The sequence below is a fragment of the Xylocopa sonorina genome, chromosome 5 (genome assembly GCF_050948175.1).
Source record: "Xylocopa sonorina isolate GNS202 chromosome 5, iyXylSono1_principal, whole genome shotgun sequence".
Lineage (NCBI taxonomy): Eukaryota > Metazoa > Arthropoda > Insecta > Hymenoptera > Apidae > Xylocopa > Xylocopa sonorina.
The window spans coordinates 3,413,079-3,433,683 of NC_135197.1; the positions used below are offsets into that span (position 1 = coordinate 3,413,079).

Below are 20,605 nucleotides of genomic sequence, written 5' to 3' on the forward strand. Positions count from 1 at the left end.
AGTACTTATTTATATTTAGTACTTATTATTAGTACTTAATATAGATAGTACTTATTATTTACGAATAAAGTTTTATTTCATTTATGTATTAAAATGACACATAATATCATTAATTTTTCCTTAAAAAAGTAACTGAAAAGTCACTATCTATAACTTCGTTTGATTATGTATAAGGATATTTATTATGTTTCTTTTATGTTGTCAAATGTTTGCAAACATAACTTAGTACAAAATTTGCCTATAACTTTTTGGTTTAAGAATTGCGGCCACTGCCAGCATTTGTTTGTAACGAAATTCACTTTTCTCATTAGAAAATTTAATACTGCCTTAAAGGGATGGTCATTAGTATTGCAATACATATTATAGTCACATATGAAATTATCAACCAAAATATGTGCCACTTTAGCGGACACATATTTTCCATCAAATTATAATATATTTAATCCTAATTTTCACGTGACGTGTTCGACTTCTTAATTTCACATAAATAAAACCTACATTTTTCCTATTTTCTCCTAGTTTAAAAATAATTAATCTTTTAAACTATTGCCCACATGTATCAGAGTAAATATTTTAAATTAAAAATGGAATAAAACAAAGGCATAACTCATATTTAATTTTTATAATATAAAATATTGAAATAGAGAATTGTTTTTAAGTTTAATACACACTAAGGGAACGTTCAAATGGGCTCTTCGTATGATATGATCTGATATTTAAAAAGCTTTTGTGAAGAAATTTGTTTACGTTTATTAAAATGAATTTGCTTCTAAGATGTACGAAAAAAATGTTAGTGGTAAAATCGTCGTTTGAAACGCTGCGTACATAATTATTTTAGTTACGTGAAAACCTTTATATTGATATAATTAATACCATAATCTAGTTACCATATGCTATACCTGAAATAATGTAACTATTTTGCAAGTAAAATAGATAGTCGATGTTCGTTGGTTTATCTATTTCTATTGCAGCAGTTTATCTGCCAAGGACAAGGTACAAGTGTCAGGGAGAAGTATACCTTGTAAAACTCTTCACCATTTTATTTTACCCATCCATAATTATACAATTAAATTTACCTTTTTTATTACACTTAAAAATGCTGCATAAAGTACTATGAATTTTTTGTATACATCTTATAAAATTTCTTCAGTTGTTAACCTTTTGTTTGTAAAGTGATTTATTAGTTAAGAATATTGACTAAAATGCAATATCAAATTTTATGAATATATTTTATATGGATAAATTCATTGCCATTTCAACCATATGATACATAGGTTTTTTCAAGTATAAAGATTATAATATATTAATTAAGTTTTTATGGTTCTTATAAAAATGTAGGTTAAACTACATAGTTATAGACTCTGACTTCAATTTTTCCAATAATTGCTGACCAACAAAATCCCAATATCTCCTTCTTATTGTATCATGTTTCTCAGATAATTCTTTACACAGCTAAAGTTAAATATACTTATAAATAATACTACTTAATCATAAATATTAAATTGTTGCAAATGAATGACTAAATTGTTTATGAAATCCTTAGCTAACATATCTTTGTTAGAACATTCATTAATCAAGATATGATAGATATGTTTAATATGATTAATAGTTCATTCTGCCTTTCATTAGTTAAGGACAGAGGAATTTGAAGCAATATAAAATGGCACATTTCATATGCAACAACCTAGATTAAGATAACAAAGGAATACAATACCTTAAGAGCATTATTAATATGAAATATTGAATCTGATGATTCATCTGAGATTGGTCTCTCCTGGCAAATATCTATGATACATGCAAGTAAATGACTGGTACGACAACCAGCATGGTACAATTCCTCGCACTTTCTTCTTACTTTTTCATTGTACCCCAAACCATTGCTATCTTGCATCAAAATACTGGAATACAATATATAAATTATATGTTAATTACATTGAAAAATGAATAAGCATAAATTGCATAAAAAATGATCACCAACAGTACCCTCGAAGGTAATTCCATGCGCTTTCGTTGCCTTTAACTAATTCTATTTTCTCCAAAGCATAATCGATTTCTCTGTCGATTATGCTTGGTTCAAATTTGGTTGTGTTGCTAATTACAAAGTAACGCTGATTCCAAGCAGAATTGTTGCGAATATCATTATCTAATAAGTATTCTGTATATTCCAACTCTTTATCAAACAAACTGAAATGTTTAGTAAATAAATTAATAGTTCTAAGATATATTGATATTCTAAAAATGAATTAGATATAATACTGACTTAAATGTTCTTATGCACCACTGACGATGTTCCCACACATGATAATTCTTTGCATCCTTTTTTAAAATATTTTCCGTAAATTCTAATTCACCACTGGCATCTTGCAACCACTCGACAATAACTTTTCTGTGATGCCAAACTTGATAATTTTTTGAATTACATTCTATTAGTTTATTGGTGGATTTTAATTCATCTCGTAACTCTTTCCCAAGAGCTTTAAGTATTTCTCTTCTGTACTGCCATACAGTATAATTTGCCGGATTAAGCCAGATGCAGTCCTCTGTTAAAGCTAGCGCACGCTCTGATTTCTCTCCAGATTTTAGGATAGCTCTGAAGTAGTCGTACGTGTCTCTAACTTGAAACGATAATAAAAACTTTGTATAAATAGAAACAATAATGATAATAAATTATCTTTCTAACATCATCAAATAACAATGAAGTAAAAAATGTTTAACGTAAATGTTATTTCATTATTTAACTCTGCAAGTTAATTAATTGCATGCAATGAGATGAGGTTAAATGTACGAGGTTATGTTCCATAATCAAGAAATAAGACAGTAGCAAGAATCGTGTTACCATTTTGTGACAGAATGGACAGAAACAAGGGATAAAATACTTACATTTTTCAGAATAAGCGATTGAGACAATAGGATGGGGACCGTCTTCCTGAGGTACAGGAATCACGTCTCTCCATTCCTCACGATCCTTATACAGTACCCAGCATAATTCCTCGGAATTATCTTCGCCGTTTGATCCCTCATCGAAGCTCTCCGTCATTTTTTATTTTCACGAAATATCGTTAAACAATAAAAATGATAAAATGTATTTCAACAACTCGATATCTATTCCAGTTTTATCTTTTTAAACCTGTTAAACCCCCCATTCTATTCGTCAGACGATGAAATTGTTTGCCAGACCATAGTATAGATGTCCTCGTCAAGCAAAACAACCTTGTGCTGAAACGTTCAAATTCTTTCATATCATATCGTTTCTACATTCTTAAATGTTTTATAATTTTTATATTTATGTAAGTAAAAATTTGTCTTAAATTATGTACTTGTTAACTGTAACATAATTATTGATGGTTTATCTCGATGTATGTAGAGATTGTAACTTTACTAGGAAAACCCTGTAACGTATTTCAAATTGTTCCATATAAATTTCAGTTTATTTTCATATTTTTACATTTGAAACTTTAACTGTATTGTCATATTAGAAAATCGCATAATTTAACTACAGAAAATAATAACATTTCAAAGTATAGATGTTTTGTACACTATTGTATTAACATTACAAACATTTTCTATATTATTTAATAGTTTGCCTTTGTTTATACAGTTTGTACACTTTCGAACTGATATTTCTAAAATGTTTGAAATTTTTATCTACGTAAGAAAATAAATTTATTTTACTCTTATATATACGAAGTTTAATTTAAAATATAACAAAAGTTCGAATACGTTGATTGAATAGTCCGTAATTTATAAGTATCGATGTTCTCCCTTAACCTATTTTAAAGTATTGTGACCAAGTTCTCTTAATTATTTGAAAGTGCTAAGAAATAGTAAACAGAGACAATATTTATTAATTTCTCGTAAGTATAATTGTCAAGAAATTATAATTAATGGTAGAACATTAATAACTATTTGTCTTAATTAATAAATCAGTTTATACAATTTCATAAGAGGATATCTTATATATACCTACATATAATGTTACTTTAAATAAATTTATTAAATAACACAGCGAAAATATTGAGATTGTGTTCTAAAAATTCAGCGTTTCGAATAAAAAATTTTAATAACATGGTTATATCATAATATAAACATATGAAACATAAATACAAGTGGGTGTTTTGATTCTGTCATATTAACATAAATGCGTGATGGCGGTCGTCCAACAGGAAATAACGTTGTACTAATTTCATCATTTCTTACTGGATGGCGTTTACCACGCGCTTATGCTAGTAAGGTAAACTCAAAACTCCATATTGTACAACTGTGTATACACAATTAATTTTTTCTCTAACTTATATCATGTATTTTATTTGAATGTAATTAATTCTTCTCTTCTTTCTTTTCAGGTCCATCCTCTTGTTGCTGCTGTTGCTGACTTTGGCTTTGTCCTTCTCGTTCGGCGGCCATCTATACGTAAGTTTCATAAATAAATACTTGCATTAAAATATGTGAATGTTTTCAGTTCAAAAATTCATTAACTCACGCACCTTCTTATATGCCGTCTCAAATAATTTGAGACTAGCTTGTTGCAATTCGTTTGTTTGTCTTTTGATCTCTTCTGGTTCGACGTCATCTTTCTTAGCCAATGTTTCTCGCATTTTTGCAACCAATTCTCTGAGTTTATCACACTGTAAATAAATATTAAACAATATGGAATTAATTAAATTAACATACATATCGTCTAGTAATATATTACATGTACATAAACTTACTTCGTCTTGTGGTAACTGTGCCTTAAATTCTTGTAATTTAGATTCTGTATCGTGAATAATTCCTTCCGCTTGATTTACAGCTTCGACTCTTTCCTTTTTAACTTTATCTTGCTTGGCATATTGCTCAGCATTTTTCACCATATTTTCAATTTCATCTTTGCTAAGACCGCCACTCGACTGAATAACAACTGAAAATAAAAATACAAAATTAAATCTATAAATATACACACATTAAAATAGAAGAGATATCAGTAAGCGCATGCGTATTAGTTAAAAAAAAATGATACGCGTTTACATACTTTGTTGTTCTTTTCCGGTTCCCTTGTCCCTAGCAGATACATGAACTATGCCATTGGCGTCAATATCGAATGTGACTTCTATTTGTGGCACTCCTCTGGGTGCAGGTGGAATTCCAACAAGAGTAAATTGTCCAAGAAGCTTATTATCGGTAGCCATTTCTCTTTCACCTTGGTGTACCTTAATTTCTACTTGAGTTTGACCGTCACTAGCTGTGGAAAATACTTGACTTTTCTTGGTAGGGATAGTTGTATTTCGAGAAATTAGTCTTGTGAAAACACCACCCAATGTTTCGATTCCTAAAAAAATACCATCACTGAAGATTTCAAACTTGCTCCTAAGCGTACTTCAAAGATCGAAATATTTATGTCATCAATCATCGTAACTCAGTAGATTAGGTTCTTCATTTTTATCAGAGAGAAGATTAGTTCTTGCAAACATCATAGTTCAGTAATTTTAATTAAATATGTAAATGAACGATAATAATACCAAGTGATAGAGGTGTAACATCCAAAAGTAGAACGTCCGTTACATCTCCCGCGAGCACACCACCTTGAACTGCAGCGCCAACCGCTACAGCTTCATCAGGATTTACTGCTTTCGATGGTTGCCGACCGAAAATTTCTTGCACAGTTTGTTGTACTTTAGGCACTCTGGTCATACCACCAACCAATAATACTTCACCAATATCAGACTTTGATACTTCCGCATCAGAAAGTGCTTTTTGACACGGTTGAATGGTACGTTTAATTAAATCTGCAACAAGGTTCTCAAATTTACTTCTCGAAAGCTTAAGGTTCAAATGTTTCGGTCCACTGGAATCCATAGTTAAGTAGGGTAAATTTATATCGGTTTGTAAAGAACTGGATAATTCAATTTTAGCCTTTTCTGCTGCTTCTTTGAGTCGTTGCATAGCCATTGCATCCTTAGCCACATCTATACCTTGCTACAAAAGAAAAGATGTTTAAATATCGTAATATGTACAACATAATTCATTTAGTGAATTGAGAATAGTAAAAGTGATTTTAATATACACACATCCTTTTTAAATTCTGATACAAGGTAATTAACCAATGCGTTGTCAAAGTCTTCTCCTCCCAAGAAGGTATCGCCATTTGTGGATTTAACTTCAAAGACTCCTTTTTGAATTTCCAGAATTGAAATATCAAATGTACCACCTCCTAAATCATACACTGCGATACTAAAAAAAAAATATATTATATGTTTAAGATACGTTTTTCTTTTGTTTGCTGTAATCTAAATATTACTAAGTTAGTCAGTAAATATTTTCAGCATGTAATATACTTCTAAGAGACGAAAAATAATAACATCATTCTTCTGCTTTCATCTGCTTTTGCAATATACTTCATAAACAAATAGATTTACATTATAATATTGAAATTCTTACATTTTATCTTCTGTTTTGTCCATGCCATATGCAAGCGCAGCTGCTGTTGGTTCATTAATTACTCTAAGCACATTAAGTCCAGCAATCTGTCCAGCATCCTTAGTAGCTTGTCTTTGCGAATCATTAAAATATGCAGGGACAGTAATTACAGCATTTCTTACTGATGTACTTAAATATGACTCTGCCGTTTCCTTCATTTTTATGAGTACGAATGCACCAATTTGACTAGGGGAATACATTTTACCATCGCCTCCTTGTACCCATGCATCTCCATTAGAAGCCCGAACAATTTTGTAAGAAACAGTTTTCCTAAAATTACAGGCTATTTTCATCACATGTCTTAAATTAATTACGAAAGTATACGATTAGCATTTAACTTTATAGAATGTATCAAACATTCGTGGAGTGTATCAACTTAATTTTTGAATGATTCAGTTATGTACATAAAGTACGTACATATCCTTTTTTACTTCAGGATCTTCAAATTTCCGTCCAATTAATCGTTTCGTAGCATAGAATGTGTTTGCCGAATTTGTAACTGCTTGGCGTTTAGCTGGCATACCAACCAAACGTTCTCCTTCTATAAATTAACAAGCTTTTTATTCTGTTTCCGTTGGAATGAATACTTTAGAACAATATCACTAATTAAATATATTTTAAAATTTAACATTTGAACGTATAAATTATCTTTGTATTATACTATAAAGAAAAGTAAATTAGTGAAAAATATCAACATTTAAGTTGACATCAATATACTGCATTCAGTTTCAACTCTTTTATTATGGTTTAGTGCCGAAGAATCTGCTTCGTATATTCATGGTTTCATTATCATTAATAGCGGAAGAAAAAGTAACTTAGGGCAAAATTTTATAATTATATGTCAAGGTAGTTCTCCAACCTTTAGTAAACGCTACATAAGAAGGAGTCGTTCGTGATCCTTCTGCATTTTCTATTACTTTAGCTTGTTTCCCTTCCATAACTGCTACACATGAAAATGTTGTTCCAAGATCAATACCAATCACAGCACCCTTAACACCATCAGATCTAAGAAAATAGATGAATAATATGATTTCAGATTGATTGTACGCAAAAATATAATTAATATTATATCATTAATTGTGGATCAAGGTATAAAAAGTAATTAAATCATAACAGTTTTCATTTACTTGTGTCGGTATTGATGCAGATCTGTAAACCGTTGGGGTATATTGAATGTGGGAGCTGCAGCCTGAAAAAGAATTATCCACATGCATTCTGAATGTTACGTTAAAAAAATCCTCAGTAATAAATGATAATGTTGTAAAAGAATGTGAATACTAACTATATATATATATATATGTACAACATATAATGAATATGCACGTAATAAATAGTAATAATGTTACGTTATTTTACAAAAACAGTACAAATATATATATAAAAAACCTAAGTTAAAAATTGATCACGTGCCGGCTACGAAATCGGCAATTCTTAAATATTGATGAAAAAATATATATAGACATACATTGTATTTCGAAAGAAATATATAAATGCATAATTATATGCTTAATCTTTGGTTATATAGTGCTCGGTATTAATATTGTACAAACTATAAACGACGACTATACGTTCGGCAAGCGAGACTGAAAACGGCGTGCCGTAAATCGCCATCAGAACTTACATTTTTAAGAATTGTGCTGAATTGTTGTTTCCTGGCAATATCGCATGTTATATTGCTACAGCTACGCGTTAACAACCTTGCAGCGGTCAGCATTGTGATTTTCTACGTTTTATCGTTATAATTTATGAAAAACTTAGGAAGAGACGCGGAGACCCCAACTTCACGTGTAGTGATGCAACCTTCACAGAGACTTGTAATGCGCAAACCACGCGTATAGTAGAAGAGTTTCTGCTCTGGCGGCCAATACCCGAAATAAAATTGACCAACAAGAACTCAGTTTCCAGCGAATACGCCAATCAGCGTATTGCATAGCCATCCTGCTCTTTGTTACCCGAGAATCGTCCCGAATATTCTATATGGTCCAACATGATACTTATCCATCCTACTCTCTTCTCTCGAGATACGCTATGAGAAACGGCATTTCCATCTATGAGACGAAGTTTTATGGCAGTTACCACATTCAATCGATTTAATTAGTGACAAGATAACCAAGGAGCATGTGTATGTAGAAGCAGGACCACAGAACTTCGTCTCATAGAAAGGAATGCTGTTTTTCTTAGCGCCTCTCAGAAAGACGGAAAGACAAATATTACATCCGTACTATAATAGAAGTATAAACAGCAATAGAATATGTTATTAAACAATTTAGGTCAAACGACTAAATTACTTATACATATTTTAATTTACATTATGTATAATTATAGTAGGATGCAGTCTCTGTCGTTTTGTTATAAATCAAAAATTCTAGTCGTTCAACAACTAGAGTTGTGTATCAAAATATCACGCCCCATTACTTCCGGACCTTAAAACAGGCACGATCAGTTGTTAGTATTATTGTAACGCAGGTAATGTGAATACAGATAATACAATTGAAACTTTATAATTGTAACATAACAAGTTACTGGACTTAGTCAATTCTTCTACTATTATTAATCGTAAAGCAGAGATTAAAGTATATCTTATATAACAATAAATGTAATATGTGTTCGAAACATGAATAGGAAGATATATCTTCCTATTGACGATGGTTAGATTTTGATATCGTAGAAAATGTTAACATTTCTTTTCTTTATACTGAAGTAAGTACATAATCGTAATAATATAATTATTATATTATATTATATTATATATCTGTATATTAAATATATAGACAGAAATAAAAACGTACTAATTATAAGTTGAATTAAGTTTTTAACAATTAGAGCTTTGATATTTCTAAATAGAAATATTTTATTACATCAACATAATTAAATATTGTATATTTCATTTGAAAGTCTATGCTGGCTTTAATGTTCAGATTGTATGAACATTTTTCAACAGAGCAATTATTATTTTATCATAATTTAAATCGTTTTTTTCTTTCACATATTATCAATTCGTAAAATGATTTAGACAAATATGATTGTTGAATTATATAATAGTTTCCTCCAAATAGTTTCAACTTCTTCAAAATTGTTGACTTCTTCTTTCTCGTCTTCACACGATCTTTTTCGCACCTCCTGCCATGCTCTTGCTAAACTATATATCATTTTATAGTACGTAATATTTCATTTTTAATGGCTAAAATTATTGAAATCTTGCTATATTATTACATTTTGATCTAACCATAATATTTTCTTATATAATCGATTATTTTTCTTTGAATAAGAAAAATAATTTTATTTCGTTAATTTACAATAGTCCTTATGGTAGCCATAATGGATTAGACATTTTCGACCAATCACGTTCAATCTTTCAAAGCTCTTTTAGACTAGTCTAAGCTTCCGTGTCGATAGCGTCTTTTTTCGTCCTTTCCCAATTTTCACATTTTTAAGTTAGATGAAACGTGTTCGAATAGTTGAATTATTAAAAAAGTGTGAAAATACAGCTTCGAGAACGTGTTGTGATAATTTGCGATATAAATTTCTAACGAAATGGGGAGAAATGTAAGTTGAAATATTCCTTCTTTCCGATAGATGAATTTCGCTTTGAAAAAGAGAGATTTATTGCAATTATTTCGTTCTTACGACAAGAATTCAAGTATTTCAGTACATAATGTACTGCAATATGTGCAATTAACACCATATAGATATAATATTCTTTTCTTCGAATAATATTCCTTTCTTCCGATAGTGGAATTTTGCCTCAAAAGAAAGAGATTTATTGCAATAAAATCTTCTTTACGACAATAATTCGAGTATTGTAGTACATACTGCAATATCGTTCAGTACATGTATTATCATATTTGCAATTAACATCGTATAGATAATAAAACAATATGTAGAGTGAAATATTATATATGTTATATGTGTTCTAGACGTAGATACATATACAAATATATGTGTAAATATGTATACAAATTTTCCTGTACAAATTATCTAGGGGAATGTATATCATAACACAACAGTGCGTACATTTCTGAGAAAAATATGCAGGAGAATTTTCCTGGAACTTGTATTTTCGAGACGTGCCTTTTGTAGTAGATTTTCAATTAGCTGATTTGTTTACAGTTGACGCAGTAGCGAAATACCAAGGCCATGGAATAGACGTAACAGCGTAGTTGAGAAAATACGTCGAGCGCCTTCGACCTCGCTCGGACGTCTTCGGTTTCGCTCGGACGCCTGTGGGGCATGCGGTGAGTCGCACCAGCAGTCAGTTCGTGTCGTCCTCTATGGCTGGTAAGACGTGTCGTCCTCTGCTGCCGATAAAACTTTTCGAGACACGTTTCTGCTTTCGAGGTACGTTCACAAGCTTGCTTATCGACTGCGTAGTATTTTTAATTACTATTCTATTACACTTTTGTTCTATTATAAACTTTGTTTAATCATTGCATACTTCAGTAATTATTTATTGAATGTTATCATTATAAATATGAATGTATCTTTGAATTTTTCTTTTGCTTTTTCTTTCATTATGCGTTTCATTGTTCGTAGTAGTCCATAGACTTTGTTTGAACTTTTAAAATATGATTTACGAACTCGTTTATCATAAAATGTTAATATAACTAATTTTACCGTTGTATATTTATTCTAATTGTTTTGTTTCGTTCTGTTACAGATTTGAATGTTGTTTACAGAATATAATAAGTAACGAATATCATAATCAATAGTACAACAACAGTGAATGATGTCTTTTATGACATGTGACCCAAAGACTGTAAGAACGTTCAACGTAATGTATAAATTTATATTACCTTTTCGTGGATTATTTGGTGATATTTAATATATAATTCATGATGAACATGATGTATGTAACAAGTAATGATTTTTTTGTTTAATGATTATTCTCGCAAGTAATTTAGAATACTTATAACATATAGCATAGCTCATTAATTGGGAATATTAAATATGCTTTAAATTCTAATACCAAATAATTATAATAGAATTTTTATAGATCAATTATGAATTCCTAATGTGTTCATAAATAGTTTATAATATTTGGATATATTTTATAGTATATTCAAACCTTATAATAAATATATATATATATATATATATATATATATTTATTTATTTATTTATTTATTTACATACACTTTTTTTGCATAGTTGAATAATTTAAAAACAAAGTAATATTCTATTGAACAAACGCTCGATCAGGAAAAGATGAAGAATAATACGGAAATAACTTGTGTGTTGTTTTTATTTATCCTTTGTTCTCCCTCTAACAATGTTTTTCTTTCAGAAAATTTTAGTGACCGCGCGCAATGCGGTCGGTAGAATCAGTGTTTGTTGCGATAAATAGTTTTAGTATTTTTTAGAGCACAACTGCTCTAATTATAGTTACGTTCATTTTTTTGACAATAATCATACGCGAAAGAGTAGAGTCAGTGTTTGTTTCGTAAAATGGCAATAGTATAATAGTCTTTTATTTATATATTTTTTATTCTTAATTTTTTTTTTAATATGTGATGCCTCGGTATTAGTCTCATTGCTGTCTACCTAAAGGACGTAGCTATGCTTTAAAAGCCAAAAATGTAAGTATCTTTTGTACTTCACTTACAATTTCAAATTTGTTAAATTTTTAATCTTAAAAATTTCAATTATTAAATTAACATAATTGTTGTTAATTTATTGTAAGCAATTACAAAGTTAATCGCAATGAAGTAAATTAATAATTGAAAATATTAACAAGAACTTTAAAAGGCCAAATTATAATAATATGGTTTCTGTTTAGGATTTTCAGCTACTTCTACGATGGATTCATCTACCACTTTTACTCTGACGACAACGTTCATGATGTCCTCCTAGAGGTAAACAACATTTCTTAATATTTTTTCTTAACTGATTCATTGTGTGGTAACGTGAAATTTAACTCATAATATGACTTTTCTCAGGCATTTGCCATATCTTCGACGATTTCATTGAAGTAGCGGCAGCAGCATCTCCGATGACTTCCTCCAGACATCATAAGCATCTCTGATGACTTCTTCCAGACATCAGCAGCATCATCGATCTACGGTCGGTGAGTCGCATGCTTTCAAGTTCCTCTGGTCACTCAATCATGTCGTAAGACGAAAGGTCCAAATCGGCACGAGTGACTGGTTGTAATTACATAGAATTTATTTGATGAGCATAGTGACCATGGATATACAATGGATATATATTCATGAGTAGTAACATTTATTTTACGTGTGTTATTTATTAGATCAGGCTAGGTCTTCTTGCACTTCGCGGTTTAGAATGTCATAATATAATAAGTAGTAATACTTGATAATTATTAAATAAATAAGTATGAATATTATAATAGTTATATTAGATATGAATATATATAAAAGTGCAATATTCTTATGAATATTAATAATTATATACATCTACGTATATGTAGTAATAACATATTTTATGGACAAATAAGTAATATATATAAAAACTGCTTTGTCATAGCAGTACATAGTGGTGAAGTCGGATACCCTCCGACTTCGTTTCTGCAATAATTATAATTAGTGTGCAATAATGTGGACCAAATGCATCATTATTAATACAATGATAGATAATATTTACTATTTAATGGATTCAATATGATAGGAACTATTGAGTTTGTATTTATTGCAAATTGAATGTATAGAATAAATCATATATATTTATGATAAATATCATATATATGGAATAAATTACAAATATATAGTATAGCTTTCGTTGTAATTAAAGTCTGATTGCCGAAACTATGTCATATTACATGTGCAAGAAGATATTTTGCGTCGAGTAGATTTTGAAATCAAAGCATTGAACTTGAATATTATTTTCATACTTTAGAATGATTGCTTTGATGATGAGATCGCTCGAAAATGGTACATTTCTTATAAAATTAGATACTATTCTATAGTTAAATTGAATATTGTTCGAGACAATGAGAGAGACACTTTCCAATTCCTTCTATCATTATAATGTACGGAATATGAAATAATTGATTTTAAATTTAATTTTAATTTCGAATTTAACTTTGATTTTAAATTTAATTGTAATTTAAAGTTTAACTTTAACTTTAAATTTACTTTTAATTTAAGATTTAACTTGAATTTGAAATATAACTTTGAATTTAAATTTAATTATTCTTGACAATAAATAAATGAAGTTGAGTTCATTGTCGAGTAGTGTGGTGTTACCACTATAGCGTCCCAGTATTGGCCTCTGCCCCGTTGCGTAAGGCCCCCGGTTATTCCGACGGGCAGACGGGGTAGTCCGCCACCCCCACCGAGGGCATCGGTAGTGGTGGACTGCGTACTCAGATTACTGCACTGGGTTCACTGCCGGCTGATTGGGCGTATCCCAATCCCTGCCTCAAGGAGAGGTCGTGCCTGGGTGTCATCGTAGGCACCTGGTCACGTTAAACATTTCGCGGACGTGAAAATACGTCAACTGGTACTGGTGGCTGTAGTAGTAACCTCTTATGGATTTGCTTTGCTCCTTTTTAAGATCTCATGGGGGGTGAGTGCGCTTCGAAGCAAGGGTTACATCCCAAAGGATGTCGATCATTCTTAAGGGTGAAAAATCTTTCACTTTGTTCGCGTTGCGCCGCGCTCTTAATTCTATTCTATGCATTATAATATTATAATGAACTGTCAAGCTTCTTTCTCATTTCTCAATCAGTATTTAATATTTGATAGTTAGTTACTCCACTGCATAGAGCATTTCTAGCTTCGTGTCTGGTTAGTTTGTTCGTTTTCGCTATAACGTCCCAGTACGGGCGCCCTGCCCCGTCCGTAAGGCCCTCGGCTATTCCGAAGGGCAGACGGGGGAGCCCGCCACCCTCACCAAGGGTATTGGTAGCTTCGAATCTCGCTTAGGGGTTCGCGGCGCGCTAATTGAGCGTATCTCAATTCCTGTCTCAAGGGAGGCCGTGTCTGGAATGTTACTCGATGACATTCTGGTCACGTTAACCATTTTCGCGGACGCGAAAATGCGTCAACCACGCTGGTGGCTATAGCGGTTGAGTACGTTTGTTAAATTGTTAAAACTCTGTGCAGCGTAATAACTATCAATGAATAACTTTTCATAAAGCGCTAATCATTATAATTTAGATCAGGATTTTCAGATTTAACCCTTTCCGTGTTCATTGCCAGGACCCCATTCACGTGCCCAGGTGCTACTTGGGTGGGGAAAAGGCGATGGGCACGATGATTGTATAATAACTAATGAAATGTCTTTTTCGCGGCTGACGTGCTAGTGCATCGTGCACGACGTATCTTCTACGTTGTGTGTGTGTGATTAGGCCGTGGAAGTGCGTCGTTTCCATAGAAACAATTAACTATTACTTACAAATGGTACTAAATTTATTCCGAATCACGACAGAAGTACCAATTACAATAATATTTGTATCACTAATAGAACTTCCGTGTTTTATGAAAAATATAGATTTGTTCGACGTTTCAAATTTCACATAAAATATTCAAATGTAGATAAAAACGCTTTACTGGCGTTGTACGCAATGGTCGCTAGTTTCGTCAGCTGATTACAGCACTGGTACGTACCCTTAGAGTGTGCGAGGTTGTATGCCAAGCTCGGGTGTCGGAGGCGTCCCGGGGCGTTCTCTCTAGTGTAGGATTTTTGCGCCCGAGTGTTTGAATGAGAATTTTCGGGGGTGAATGAATGTGTTGGTGTGAATCTTTTGCCATTTTTAAATATAGGGCTAGGTAGGTAGGTAGTTTACTTCTGGTATGTTTGTCTGCTAATAATAAGTAGGTAGGGCCGGGCAGGTTGACCACAGTCTCCGATCGGGCAGGCGCGTTTCTCGCGTGGTTCAACCTGTTTCAGGAAATTAGATTTGAATGATCGACGGTATAGCTAGCGTGAACGGGGGATGCCGTTCGCCACTGGCTTTACTCGATCGATTTTTCGAATCGCCCCGCGGTCGCGGTCGCGATTTGCACGAAACGATCGTTTTCTGCTCGAGATTTAGCACGTTTGCACGGACAACGATTTTTTAAACCGTTGCTCGTCTTGCGTGTGTTTAGAAGTCTCTCGTTTCATGTTTTGATTTATTTTTTGAGTCATTTGTTGGTTTGTGATTAGGGAATCTCGAGCTTAGATATAAGTTTCAGGGTCCTGGGCTTCATGCCCGAAGAAAGAAGAGGCTATATGCCGAAGAGGCCCGGAGAAGAGGGCAACTACTAATGACTATGCATTCAGAGGCAGGCAACCCTCTCGATGCAAAGTCATTGCTTGTTACTACTTTGTCACTATGCTCATATTTGTGTAGTAGTATAATCTAGTCAGCAGAATGCTGGCTCATCGAATGCTGGGCAAACCGCGGTTTCAATTGTAGCGTTGCGAATAATTAATTACGGTTCCATTTAGAGTTGCGAATAAATCCAAATCGCGATTTTTACTAGAGTTACATACTAATCCAGGTCGCGAACTTTATTAGAGTTGCGTATTAATTAATACATCGCGTTTTAAATTAGAGTTGCGTAAAAATGATAATCGTGATTGTTCTTTTAGCGTTGCGAACTATGAGATCGCGATTGTTTGCTGAATATATAATTATTATTATTTGCTAACATTTGTTTCGCGAATAATGTTAAATTATATTTGCTATTTTAATGTGAACTAATAGTTTTTAATTAATTTTATAATGTTCGATTTACATGTATCACGAGTAATCGCATCTTGTTGCTTCTTGTACAAATAATAGTTTTCAATTGTTAAGTTTTTAATTCCATTTAGTGTTGCGATAGTTAATAACGCGTTTCTCATGATAGTGTTGCGATTAATGAAGTGCCTAAACCTTCCACCTATTCTGTGGGAACGTTATCCTGTGCAGAATCACCACCGTAGCCAAAGGAGCTACGTCGCATTAAGATGCGATATCGCATCTATAAATTCTTCTACTTGTGCTGTAGAAATGTGATCTTGCATATACAGCCACCACAGTAGTCATAGGGCTACATTGCACCGTGGTGACATTGCACTTATGCAGATCACTGTTTAAAAATCTCTTTTATTAGTGTTGCGTACTTAAATGATGGGTGTATAAATTAGTGTTGCGAATTAAGTAAAGCGCCCTGAGATGGCTGCTCGCGCATTGCTTTTTCTTGACACACCCCGCGAATTAGTGTTACGAATTATGAAGAGTGCTGTCGCGATTAATTTTTCCAGTTTGTGTTTCAATAAATTATTATTCCAAGTATATTGAAACGTTTACCGCGATTGATTTTGTGGTATTCTTTGTTTCACGTTTAATAAATTGACGGTACGGGAAAGAAAGAATACTTCATTTACAATATTTAATAACTATAATAACGAGAGACGATGAATTGGTTTCGTCTCTTCAATTCTCTATTTCATATCTCTACTGATCGAGCGTTTGTCATAAAATATTACAAAATAATTAATATAGTTATTTTTTATGAATAGATACTCTCTTGTCTTTACAACCTTTCATTTAATGTTGATTTCTGATTGATATTTAAGTGTTCCATTATATGTTTTGTGTATGAAAATGCATAAGCATTAAAACTCGCAAATTATATTAGAATGTTGTTACCTGTACAATGAACTTGGTATAGTTTAACGATACTTTTAAAAAGTATTATTAAATTGGTAATATTTTACATTTGAAACGATTCTTCACAAGCGAATCGAAATTTAATTAATTGAACGAAAAGTAATTAGAAAAGAGAGAGAATGGAATGAAAATTTTTATTCTATTACTAATGTACATTATAGCCAAACGTATTATTTTTATTACATGTTACATACATGATTTTCATTATGCTATTTCGATAAAATGATGTTTTTCTATATCGGATTTATACTGTTTTTTCGTCAAATTTTTTGTACAGTATTACTAATCCATTGTATAAGTTTGTTGTAGCTTGTAGCTTTGCAAAGCCGACGTCCATTTGATTAAACTAATATAACATCAAGACGAAACTATATCATGGAGGTATGATAATGTACTATGTATATTTAAATGATGCTCCGAAAATGAAGGTTTGATCAAACATGTATAATACTAATTGATATGAATAAGTATTACTTTTATATAAATGGTATCTATATTTTCAATTACGATTATATTCTTCTATGTCATTTTTTATTTGCGAATGTGTGTGTCTGTGCTTCTGTTCTTGGATATATATTTTTGTGAAATTTGTTAATCTGTATGTTACTATTTTGCTTGTTGTACATTCCTGTTTTAGATATTGCAGCGTTCCTTGTGTTATTTATTATTTTATTATTATTATTATTACGTGTATTTTTAATTATACTTACTTTATATTTATATGTATTGTATCTCTTTTTGGATATATTTCTTGCGTAATCTATTAATCTGTGCTATGATTTTACATGTTGTACATCGCTGTTCTAGATATTCCAGTGTTTCCAGCTTTATTTTAGGTGTTCCAGTGTTTCCAGTGCTGCTTTAAATGTTCCAGTGCTTTCAATTCTGTCGTCGTTTGTAGTCACTTATATCTCGTTGTCTCGCATCTTGTAAATTCGATCGCAAAATCTTCTATTGTATACTTCCTTCGTTGCTTCAGAGCTTCTTTTCTGTTCTTTGCTTTTGCAAACACTTCCAGTTCACGAATACAAGGTACTTCATGTACTGTGTTCTCTTAGATCCTTGTATACGTAGGGTGAAACATTTTGCAGACCTATTGATAGGTAGGAATCACTTCTTTTAAGTTGATAGATTTTCCTAGTTAGGTTGATCGGTTTGAAATTAAAATCAATTATTGACTAGCCAGGGTATTTGTGTTTCCTTCCATTTGTAATCATTCTTTCTTGTGAAAATTCATTATGAAACTCCTTCCATTGTGCGTTTGCATAGGGATCAAACATCGAACTTGTTGTAAATGTACATTGAAAGGAGGTTTTGTTTAATAATATCTTCTATAAAAGGAGGGTGGATGGGTCGCGGCTAGGGTGGGTCTCTGTTCGCAGCAACCTCCACGTGGTGAGACCCGGGTTCTATTTATTTAATATATAATTATTAATTGCATCATATATCGATACGATACAATTAAGAATTATATAGTAAATAATTAGAAGCCAATGGCTGCCATAGGTTAGTTTTATTTAAATTGATTTAGAATAAACCTTCGTAAACCTAATTATAGTAGATAAATTTTCCACACGAAACCGTCGGTAATGATTCATTCGAACTTAAATGTTAATGGTCTATGATATTTTATACATTACGTTTTGATATAGTTACTGATCAGATCACAAGTTCTAGTCCTTTGGGCACTGAGTTGTTGATAGCGCGCGACAACACCCACGAGTGCGTCCACTGTGCTAAGCCTATACTCTGGTCGAATACCCGAGCGTACCAATCGACCAAGGCTGTGAAATCTCGATGGGCTCCGAAAAACCACATCAGTTTGATTGAGTTCCGACTGTCTCACTGCGTGACAATGGAAGACGGAATTTCGAGCGAATGAAGAAAAAAGAAACTACGTGAAGCGATTTCACGCAGTAGAAAATAAGAATGCTCAAACGAGTGCATAATGCATTTTCATCAGCACTGACTAAACGCGAACCGATTTACGTGAGAACAGTTTGTTCTATTTTGATAGATGAACGGTAACGGATTGGAGAAGTGGCTATTTTTCACTTCAGATAAGAAAATGTATTCCTTTACAATTTTATTATAATGGTGAGTAAAAGAATAGGAGAATTACATACGCATAAATCAAGTAAAACAATTTGTAACTAAAGTCTTTCGGCGATCCAGCAGCGACCCAGCGGCGAGAACCTAGACTTAACTTAACTTATACTATAACATAACTAATTATATCCAATTGAAAGTTTCAAAATCCTGGAAAGGACTTGGAAAATTTCTACTGAATTGCAATTTATTTAAATCTACGCACGTAGTCCTTAGCTTGATATCGTTTCCGAGAGACCGGCCACTCGAAAACGTTACCAAGGGCCCAGGCCCACCCCGTGGAGGTGACTACGCAGGGACCCAATAATGCACTTCTAATTGCATTATATTTTTTGTTTCTTCTTCCACTACCGAATAGTTAAATGTTTAATTTGTTCAGTCACCAATTGGCATGCAAAGTCGTTATCACCGTCCACCATCATCCACCATCATTCACAATCGTCCACAATCATCCACTAGTATCCACTACCCTTGGCTCCTCCACAGCTAGCCACCAGTAGTGACCAACCCCATCCTCATCCTAACCTTCTCGCTACGGTGTCCAAATGGCCAAAAGACACTCCATACCCTCACACTGCTTATATACACTCGTCCCCACTATCATCAACCTCCCACCCCCTTGAAAGTCGCAAGTTAACAAAATTAATTTTCTTGTTACAGCAGAAAATTATGTAATGAATAATAAAAATTATGTAATAAGTAGTCGTAGTTAATGACTGCCATAAGTTTATTTGGTTTAAATTGATCTAAAATAGTAATTTTTAGAAACAATTTTATAGGTAGTAGAATGATAGAAGATTTTAAATAATATTGTTCATAATGATTGTATAGAATTATTTTTACATTTATTTTCTGATAAATCTTTTATGATTCGTTAGATATTATGTAGCTTCCTTTAATTTAATCTTTGATAATATCAAATAAATAACATATAATAAATATAATATCAAATATATTTATACAATTTACTACACATTAAATTATTTATTATACATTTATTGTTTCCGTAGCATAATTAGTTCAATGTTTTAGTATCAGTATAACGTATATTATAATAACGAGTGCCGGTATTTTAGCTAACGAATCCGATCATAGATGGCTACGAATCTGCTGATACTTCTCGCAAATGGCAATACAGTGCTGGTACCGTGTCGATACCATTTTGCCGTGTGTTATCTAGGCAAATACCTTGCAAACAATCAGTCTCAGATTGTCACGTTCAGATTGTTAGTAGATTGACGATTTATATCCATATTATATTGATCTGTACCTCTATTAAGCTCGTAATTTGTAAATAAATTTTATCAACATAATTTTAGAACAGATTGGCGTAAAAAATTAAGTAAATCTCTTTCTAAACTGTTAATGGCGCGTGAGATAAACTTGATAACTTAACTTTAGTAAACATGAAAAAATATGTGATTTGTATAACATTAAATA

The 20,605-nt window shown here is 32.2% G+C and overlaps 2 protein-coding genes across 3 annotated transcripts; both read right to left on the bottom strand.

Annotated features, from left to right (window-relative positions):
* Positions 1-1,017: 1,017 nt before the first annotated feature.
* Positions 1,018-3,163, bottom strand: Fnta (farnesyl transferase alpha). Of its 2 annotated transcripts, none has more exons than XM_076895383.1 (5): positions 2,881-3,163; positions 2,261-2,615; positions 1,984-2,184; positions 1,715-1,898; positions 1,018-1,452 (listed from the first exon to the last, which is right to left on the bottom strand). In XM_076895383.1, the coding sequence occupies exons 1-5, from the start codon at positions 3,035-3,037 to the stop codon at positions 1,345-1,347; spliced, it is 1,005 nt and encodes a 334-aa protein (XP_076751498.1). In that variant the 5' UTR covers positions 3,038-3,163; the 3' UTR covers positions 1,018-1,344. The 2 variants fall into 2 exon arrangements, with proteins under 2 accessions (XP_076751498.1, XP_076751497.1); XM_076895382.1 differs by having other exon boundaries at positions 1,975-2,184.
* An 812-nt stretch (positions 3,164-3,975) lies between these two features.
* Positions 3,976-8,279, bottom strand: Hsc70-5 (Heat shock protein 70 cognate 5). Its single transcript, XM_076895891.1, has 11 exons — positions 8,075-8,279; positions 7,581-7,642; positions 7,313-7,458; positions 6,871-6,994; positions 6,415-6,723; positions 6,045-6,207; positions 5,496-5,952; positions 5,009-5,305; positions 4,710-4,897; positions 4,485-4,625; positions 3,976-4,404 (listed from the first exon to the last, which is right to left on the bottom strand). The coding sequence occupies exons 1-11, from the start codon at positions 8,165-8,167 to the stop codon at positions 4,318-4,320; spliced, it is 2,067 nt and encodes a 688-aa protein (XP_076752006.1). The 5' UTR covers positions 8,168-8,279; the 3' UTR covers positions 3,976-4,317.
* Between the last annotated feature and the right edge of the window lie 12,326 nt (positions 8,280-20,605).